Source organism: Cryptotermes secundus, unplaced genomic scaffold, assembly GCF_002891405.2.
Source record: "Cryptotermes secundus unplaced genomic scaffold, Csec_1.0 scaffold80, whole genome shotgun sequence".
Taxonomy (NCBI): domain Eukaryota; kingdom Metazoa; phylum Arthropoda; class Insecta; order Blattodea; family Kalotermitidae; genus Cryptotermes; species Cryptotermes secundus.
The window spans coordinates 448,979-458,670 of record NW_019732856.1 but is presented as its reverse complement, the minus strand read 5'-3'; the positions used below and the strand labels follow the sequence as shown (position 1 = coordinate 458,670).

At 40.2% G+C, this 9,692-nt stretch overlaps 1 protein-coding gene across 6 annotated transcripts in view; it reads left to right on the top strand.

Annotated features, from left to right (window-relative positions):
- The first annotated feature begins 6,676 nt into the window (after positions 1-6,676).
- Positions 6,677-9,692, top strand: part of LOC111867739 (D-2-hydroxyglutarate dehydrogenase, mitochondrial) — a 15,859-nt gene continuing 12,843 nt past the window's right edge. Inside the window, exons 1-2 of one of the 6 annotated variants that reach the window (XM_023857850.2) lie at positions 6,677-6,776; positions 7,925-8,213. In XM_023857850.2, coding sequence (XP_023713618.1) covers positions 6,735-6,776; positions 7,925-8,213 — 331 coding nt within the window. In that variant the 5' untranslated portion in view covers positions 6,677-6,734. Of the gene's footprint in view, positions 6,809-6,844; positions 7,206-7,924; positions 8,214-9,692 lie in introns of those variants that run through there. The other 5 variants (XM_023857851.2, XM_023857852.2, XM_023857853.1 and 2 more) reach the window with 5 other exon arrangements.

Sequence of the window (9,692 nt, the reverse complement as noted above, 5' to 3'; positions counted from 1 at the left end):
ATGGGAGAGTGGAGATATAGCTCCACCATGCTTGATTTCGGCACTAGGGGGAGGTGAGTGGTCATTTTCACGCTCCGGCCGCTTTACTCCGATTACCCATTAGATAGGAGGCTGGGTGGACCCAATAGCAGGTCTGGACTCTGTGGAGGAGAGAAAAAACTTGCCCCTGCCAGGATTCGAACTTCGGCCGTCTGGCTCGGAGCCAGTCGTTAAACCGACTGAGCTATAATATTTCAGAAATATACGTTAAACGGCGTTAGTTTCCTGCCACTTTACAAGTTCGCATATGCTTCGTGCTGGCGATACTGATAATAAGGAAGTTAAAATGGACAGAACTGGGGATCGCAAATGATAATCAGTTGGTAGATGACTGTGTGCAAAATCTGATGTGTGTACTTCAATCAGGGGACAATTAGACTGACAGCAAGTCAAACTCAGCTCAAGCGACTAATAAGTACGTTTGCAGGGTGCCACTGTAAAAATGCTAATTTCAACGACTGGAAGTCATAATCGCATGAATATGCGAGTATTTAATATGATTATGATCGGTGATATTCCATTTCCTAAAAATACCTCAGGGCAAGTAAAAGTTACACACTTTTCAAAGAATATTTTACAGACATTCAAGTCCCTACACCGCATGACGTCAGTTTAACTTACCCCTCAAAATTCCGACGGCAGTCGTGTTGATATTGTGACATCACGCCCGAAAGCCGGAATAGTGACGTCAGAATAGATGTTCATTGCTAGGCAACGACTTAGTAAACACATACTCACGGCAACGAATACGCAAGCAACAGTCGAGTGACTTCTGTTGTTATACAACGGCGCTGTAAACGCGCCTTCCCAATAGGGAAGGGTCCACCACGAGAAGGCGAGGATAGCATTTGAAAAGGAGAGGTTATGTAGCCCTCTAGGGGCGTCACTTCACTTCTCCATGGACCCCCTTAGTAGGAAAAGGGTAGGCTTATGAGATCACCATGCTGTTTGGCGAGAGTCTCCCAAATTCAGATTTTTATCACCCTGTCCGGTTTTAATGAATCTTGGAACGAACGTTATGCCATTGGCGGTCACCCCAACGCCGTACTGTTTATTTCCTACTGTTCCTACAATCGGTAATAACAATAGGACGGACGCGTGATCTTGAGGTGGGAGCGACACTAGAGTCCTGAAATATGTATAACAGACCTTAGAAATATATGCGACTTTTCTTACGGGGTTATTTTTGTAAAATGTAAAATAATAACATATTATTTGGCCTTTGGTTTGATGGCTATAACCAATGAACCACTGGCGTTTGGCAGATGAAATATGGTATGGAGGTAGACCATAAAGAGGCCTAGACATAGAGTGTAAAATATCTGTAAGTCAACACTTATGAATATGACAACAATACGAATCTTACAGGTTACTTACTTACTTACATACTTAGCGGCCTCCGTAGGCTTGAGTCCTCATGACTCAAGGTACGCGGGTTCAAATCCGGCGGAGGTCGTGTAATTTTTAAGGGCGGAAAAATTCAGGGAACAAGTCCTCCGGGAGGGACTTTAAGTCGTGGGTCCCGTGTCGTATATTTACGGCACGTAAAAGATTCTCATGTCTCTTGGAGACCTCTGAGCAAAATTAGTCAAAGTTTCCCGCCCAAGTAGTTTCCAATGCCTCTGGTAGATGGGCGAAGTATCGGGTACCGAGGGCCGACCTCGTTGGCTGAACAGGGCTGATAGCACGCACCAGTACCGATAGGGTATGGCGACTGGTAGAATATCAAAGGGGGACGTACAATAATAGACTATTAGTCGCGGTGCATGGGGCAACCAACCCCCTCCAATAATAATAATAATAATAATAATAATACTTACTTACTTTACTTACTAGGGCCGAGCTAGAGCTCAAGCGGTTAGTCGCTGGCTTTGCACCGTGGCGGCCCGGGTTCGATCCCGGGGGTCTGGTCAAGTGGGATTTGTGGTGGACCAAGTGGCGCTGGGGTAGGTTTTCTCCTAGTACTTCGGTTTCCCCTGCCAATCTTCATTTCACCAACTGCTCCACAATCACCCTCACCTATCATCTGGGGCTGGTAAAATAGGCCAGAAGTGGCCCCAGTACAAGGGACTTAGTCCCACCCCACTAGCAATGAAAAAAATACTCATGGAGTGGGGGCACGCGGTAGCATAGTTGGTTGAGGCATTATGCTGCAAGCCGGAAGGTTGCGGGTTCAAATCCCGATGAGGTCATTGGATTTCTTTTTCTATTGACCTAATCCTTCCAGCCACACTATGACCCTGGGGTCGACTCAGCCTCTAACAGATGTGAGTACCAGGAATATTCGTGGGGCTAAAGGGCGGCCGGTACGTAAGGCTGACAACCTTGACGCCATCTATGAGCCGATTGTCTAGAAAATGTGGGAACTTCAACATCTCACAACCCTATGGGCCTCCACGGCCTCTTACAGGGATACCTTTACTTTACTTACTCATATCTCATCATATCATCAGATCCATTTTAATACTGTCCACCTACCTACGCCTTGGTTTTCCCGGTTGTCTCTTTCATTCTGGCTCGCCCACCGATATCCTATATGCATTCCTCGTCTCCCCCGTTCATGCTACATTCCCTGCTTATCTCATCCTCCTAGACTTGATCATTCTAATTATACTTTGGAGAAGAGTATAAGTTATGAAGCTCCTCATTATGCAGTTTTCTCCAACCACCTGTCATTTCATCTCTCTTCGGCCCAAATATTCTCAACACCCTGTTCTCAAACATTTTACATGTTTATATTAGCGTGGTGCCACGTCTAATAACAGGCGTGAAAGTAGTTCGGCCGTGGTCACGGCTCGTGTAAACAAAACAGCCGTGAATACCTAGGCGTGAACGCACGGCTGCCAGTCGCCACGGTTCTCTCAGCCAAGCGTGACAAATAACCAAACCGCGTTTGGCTTTTTCGCCTGAACACGCCGTATTTACAGGCCTGAGTGTCAATTCTGTGATGCATCCCGTGCTGGAACGTTACCGAAAGTTCGGGAAAAGAGTTAAAGGATGTGAACAAACTGTCGCTTAAATTATCGGAGAACAATACCATGCGGTTGATTCAGTTCTATCAAAGTGAACCGTGTTTGTACGCCGTGAATTCCGACGACTACAGAAATCATGACTTGCGAACTGCAGCAATCAAACGTATTGTTGCTGCATTATCAGTTGACGGCTTCGGTCCAAAAGAAGTTGCTTCCAAATTTAAGAATTTAAGGAATTCCTATTCGCAAGAGTTGAGGAAGATACAAGATTGCCAGAAATCAGGCGCGGAAGCCGATGATGTTTACGTTCCTAAGGTTTATTGGTTCCCTGCAATGGACTCATTTCTCCGCCTTCAAATGTACATCCGACCTTCAAAAAATAATATGGTGAGTATTTCCTTCATTAAAAGTAATAATCATTTAAAGTTATTTCATTAATTTTCTTTAAGTCCTGTGATTGTTTCCTTTTTTTTTTGTGATGGAGTGGGTTTTTAAGAATAAGGTCAAGGAGCTCAGCTGAAATCAATACCGCAATTTATTATTTTCAATACAAATTTTTAAATTTTTTTTTCGGTACAAAGCAACCATGAATGAGATGACAAGCGCTTTAATACAAGAAAAAACATAAATGCAGTCATCAAATCTGTAAATACAAGTACATATTAATATAACTCAACATTTGTGAACCATTGTTACAGTCAAATTAGATTAGATTAGTCCAACAGCTCGCCTTTGCCAACTCACAACACCCTCGCCCTTGAAGTACTGTCGGTACATATCCCGAATTTTTTTTCCCTGTGGCGCTACAGCCCCAATTTGGGTCTAGGCCTACCTCCATGAACTCCGTTCACTTCGGTTTTTCTAGATCTTACACATTCGGTAGGACTCCTTGGGCGAGTGATCAGCTCGTCGCAAGGCCTCTACCTGTAGACAAACACAGAAAACGCACACACACAAACTAAACATCAATGCCATGAGTGGGATTCGAACCCACGATCCCAACTTCCGAGCGAGCGAAGACAGTGCATGCCTTAGACCGCTCGGCTACCGTGACCGGCACATATCCCGAATAGGTTCTGCAAATGTACTAGCGTGTTGGTCTCTCGTCGCTTGAAGGTTATGAATGCAGTTTTGAACCTCCGTTCTCCATGATCCTTCCATTACGTTACCGTTTCCGTTCTCCCGATCAACGTCATTCGGAGTGAAGTACGTCGGATCCATTTTCTTAAGCCAGTTATGTAACGTACAGCATACTAAAAGAACATCGTCAACCGTATTCAAATTCTTGAGAGCAATAGGTTTCTTGAGGACTTGAAAACGACTCACTAAAATGCCAAAAGCATTTTCTGATACTCGACGCGCCCGGCTGAATCGGTAATTGCAGATCTCCTTATCTACTAGGTTACGTTTTTGGTACGGTTTCATTAAATAGGGCTTCGAAGGAAACGCATCGTCACCAACAAATACAGTATTAGGTGGTACAGTAATTGTATTGTTCTCAATTGCATTAGAAAGTGAACATCGGGACCAAAATCCTCCATCAGCATGCTTCGGGGGGGGTTGAAGGCAGAAGATAATGTAGAATAAAAAACGTCAATATCACATTGGTTCCGTTTCTTGCACCTGGAGGCCTACGGATATTCTAGGTGCTCTCATGAGAAGATAAACGAGATTATTAATCAGATTAAGTTATTGTCATATTTTGTGAGATACAACCNCCCCCCCGAAACATCTGGAACAGGTGCAAATTTTTATGCCAGCGTTTAATTAAAAAAGGGCTGAGGGATGATAAATTGTAATAATTTTTTTTTTTTGGTGATTGGCTTTGGTAAGTTTTCCTGTTGCGTATAGGATATTGGTGGGAAAACCGGAAAGAAAAAGACCGCTGGGAAGACCAAGGTGTAAGTGGGAGAACAATATCATAATGGATCTCAGAGAAATAGGATGGGATGGTGTGGATTGGATTGATCTGGCTCAGGATAGGGACCACTAGAGGGCTCTTGTGAACACGGTAATGAACCTTCGGGTTCCGTAAAATGCTGGGAAATTCTTGAGTAACTGCAGAATTGGCGGCTTCTCCGAAAGGGCTCAGCTCCATAAGTAACTAAGTACAACTTAATTTAATTCTTGAAAATATCCGCCACGTCTTTCGACCTACTAGAAGATTACAGTGTTCATGTCTGCACTAGATTATGACGTGATGTATGTGAGATAACTCAGTTGCGCGTTAGGTTATTTGTATTATTATACGAATATTTTTATAACTAGTAAAGAGCTATAGGGCCAGAATGATTGCATTAATTGCACAGTTACTCGTACCTAACAGGGGAATGAATGAATGAATGCAAAAGAAAGTGTTAGTATGAAATATGTTGTTCCTACCCGACACTATAAGCCTTCCTTCTTCATAGATTATCTGTCTATAATATTACGCCTGACTCTTCAGAGTTCCTTATCAATAACTACCTTACGCCGCTGATTGGAGGGGCGACAAGCCCTTTCCAAAATAAATTTTCTTTAACAGTCACTAAGCTACTGCTTAACGGTCTAATAAGATATTCGTATGTTGTACCTGTCTTCCCCGTCGCCGAGAATGTGGCTGCCGCCGCCCTCTCTAGGAGACAGAAGATGCCGCATGCCGCTCTATATTTCCATTAGCATACTCGTACTTCTTACGATTAACAATTTCTTCTTTCAGGTGGAAATATCACGCACTCCACTAGGCTCACGTAAGTGAAGTGAATACAGCCCTCCATATCGACACCGGAGAGAGTGAGTCACTACACATGAAATGTTTCTTACAGGTTAACAACAGGTTTTTGTAAAAACTGAGAATGATCGCTGGGTACCGCTACCTAAACTTTTCATTCACAAAAGTTTCGGATATATGCCACTGTCTTTCATCTTCGTGATCTATAGAACCAATGTATGCACCTAATGATATGTATTTTAACCTCTCCGTCCGAACTACTACGAACTGCGCTGATATGGTCAACACACTTTTCAATGCAGTGTGCAGAATTGGTTACAGACATTGACCGTACTCTCTGCAGACATTTCTTTATCAACGGGGAAATTCTTGTAACACGGGGAACTACGTAATTTCTGGAATGACAACGATGTCATTGCTAAAATATGTATCAAGTTGCTTCGCCAACCGCTCAAATTTAATCTTTGCGGGTTTTTTTTTCCTTCACGAATTAGGTCTTTTGCCCTGTTCCAATTCAGAATTAACTTCTAAACTTATGAATCTTTTGTACCGGGACAGGGAATCGGCCCATCGCAAGCCCTCTACTTACACTGGACACAAACACAGAAAATACGTCATACCGCGACTGAGATTCAAACACACGATAATATTGATTCTAGTATTCAACTCGCAGAACACAGCACGCGCCTTAGACCGGCGCAGCCAACGTGATTCGCAGTTTTAATACTTCCTCTATACAACGTCCATAAAATGTGTACTACAAGTTGTATTTGCAAATTATTTCAGTACGACAATTTTGTTCTAGGATTAAATAGCCTATAACAAATATGATTCCTGTATTAATATTATCATTTCTCCATTTTAATGGGCTGTTCCCTTAACATATCTTTAGGACAACGTAGTACAAGCCTCCTCGGTGATCCCTTAATGTTCCACCAGGTTGCATCTCAATCGTCAATGTTTATACAGCTGATTGTTTACGCATATTGTGTTTACGAAATTATGTAACGTGTATGAAAAAAAAAAAACTCGGGAGAGTTACGAAGAAAGTCGTGGTTAGTACAAGGTGGTAAAACCCATATGCCTAGTGAGTTCGGATAATAATAACAGCTTACATGTTATATACTTGTATTGTTTTATGCAGCACTTGTGACAGTTCTCGTTTTATTCTGCCGGAGACATCGTAATATTTACTCATTGCCACAGTCATAATCATTATGTAAAAATCTTGAATGATTCATAACTCCATACTGCAAAAAACTTTAATGATAATAATAATAATAATGATACATGGGAATATGCGGAACTGATCTTTCTGTACAAACATTTTCTCCTGTGTGCTACACCTATTATAGATTGCAGGTTTTCCATTGGCAGATATTTTAATTAATACATACGTGTTACAGCCAACTTTCAGCTGTGTTCTGTTATCATTATTTATGTTTATTATCGAGGTTTTTCCTGTTTCGCTCTTTGAAGAGGTGGTAAGCCATGTATTTGAAGAAAAGTGTATTATTTCTATTATCATCTTTCAGAAAGTGTTTTCTTGGATAATGTAATGATTTCTTGCATTTTAGCTTTAATATACGATTTCATCAAGACATAAAAGAACACAAGTAGGAGCTTTCAGCCTTCTGCACAGTGAATACAAACCTTTTCCAGTTCCACCTTTAGATCCTGTCAGTTTCATCACACCCACATCACTATCAGTCTGTACCTCATAATTCATATTGTAATATTTTGTGTATGTTCCTGTCTGAGTCAATAATTGTGCAGAAGTAAAATAATTATTTATTTTGAATGCTCTAAAGAACCGATTTACTTGCAGTATCATTATATCATGTCATTATAATGCCTTCTAATCATTTTATGTTACTCAGTTGATCAGTCCATCTGTTGACAAGGCATGTCTTAATTAATTATTCCTTCCTTCTCACATAAGTATATGATTTTAAACTTCATATAAACTTTGACTGTAACATAATAGAATATAGTAATGAGCTAAACTCTTCTGACAGACTCCAGTATAGCCAAAGTCTTTAAGTGAAATGGGCAGTTACATGTGTGGAAGGCAGAAAATTACAATAGTAGTAAACATGAAGCTGTTACATATGTATTATATAATTGTGTTTCATTTGTACAAGGCAAGTACAAGTCTGACTGTTGCAATCCACAACAGACATTGAGTACCTTCTGCCTCTAGGTGCCTGACATGCTGAGACAAATCCTGATTCACACAGTTGCGAGGAGAGCGGCCATAGTGACCTTGATTCAGAAAGGGGCAGTTAGAGGAATCTGTCATAGTCAGCCGTGCTGTAGTTCTGATGTAGAATTAACATCTGTTCGCTATCCAGGTGTTCAGCGTGGAAGTTATTCCCAGCTCAGTGACAAACATGTGCAACACTTTAAAAGTATTTTGCCCAAGGAGAGAGTCATAACAGATGAAGATGATATAGCAGCACACAATGTTGACTGGTTGGGAATGGTTCGAGGTTGGTGTGTGAGTAGTCTATATACTCTTCAGTGACTGCATCCTATTGTGTACCATATATTTCTTTTATTGAAAGCTATGACAACACAACAGTTAATAATATACCTATGTTTGTAGTATCAAGTAGTACTTTACTACATTCAGAATATTATAACCAGATCAAATAACACTCCAAAAATATTGTGGGAATTTGTTAATAGAGAAAGAGGCTCACCAAATAATACTCTAGTAATATACACTTACAAGATGGAAATGAAATAGTCTCAAGTCCAAGTAGAACATGTAACATATTTAACAAAATCTTCATAGAAACTGTAAATAAACTTATACTTGACAAAAATTTATTACATCCACAAACTAGTAATAGCAATATAAGCATAAAGATTCACTTGTTCTATTAGAAATAACAGAGACTGAATTGATTAAAGTAATTCAGGGCATGAAGAATAAAAAATCAGGACTTGATGACATCTCGCCATATCTGCTAAAAAAATGTACACCTTACATAATAAAGCCACTCTTAGAATTGGTCAATGCATCAATCAGAGAAGGCATCTTCCCTTCTAAACTAAAAAAATCAGTAGTCAAACCAATCTACAAAAACGGGATAAAAGATGATGCAAATAACTCTTGTCCAGTTACTCTTGTACCTGCCCTTTCAAAAGTTCTGGAAACAGTAATAGCTAACAAAATAATAGCATTTTTAGAAAAACACAACATACTTAATAAATCTCAATTTGGATTTAGGAAAAATAAATATACTAACGATGCAATTGCCACAATTATTGAAAACATAATAGAAAGTTTGAATGATAAAATAAAATGCAACTGTGTACTATTAGACTTATCAAAAGCCTTTGACTGTATTCAACATAACATTCTCATGGATAAATTATACAGATATGGAGTCCGTGGTATACCACATAAGCTAATCAAATCCTATCTCAGAAACAGAACTCAACACATAAAAGTAACACACACAGAAGGCAATCGTATGAAAGAATATTTGTCAAGTAGCCTCCCAGTGAGATACGGAGTCCCCCAGGGATCGGTCCTTGGCCCATTACTCTTCATCTGGTATATAAACGATATCCCACATCTAACACAAGGCAGAGCAATACTGTATGCTGATGACACATCAATACTGAATGTAGGACAAGATATGAATGAGCTCCAAAACACCACTTCAAATAATATAGGAGTGGTAGAACAATACTTTGAGACAAATAATTTATTTATAAATCCATCTAAAACTCACTATATTCTCTTCCAGACAAAACAATGCAGGCAGGAAAGTAATCTAAAAGTACTAATAAAGAACAGGGAAATATCAAATGTAAAAAGCAAAAATTTCCTGGGGATAGTAATAGATAGTACCTTGAGCTGGGAATTACATATTGAAAAAACCTGCAGTAGAATTAGCTGTAACCTTTCCATAATTAAACAGGCTATCTAAGTACTCGATTTAAATGAAAGAAGA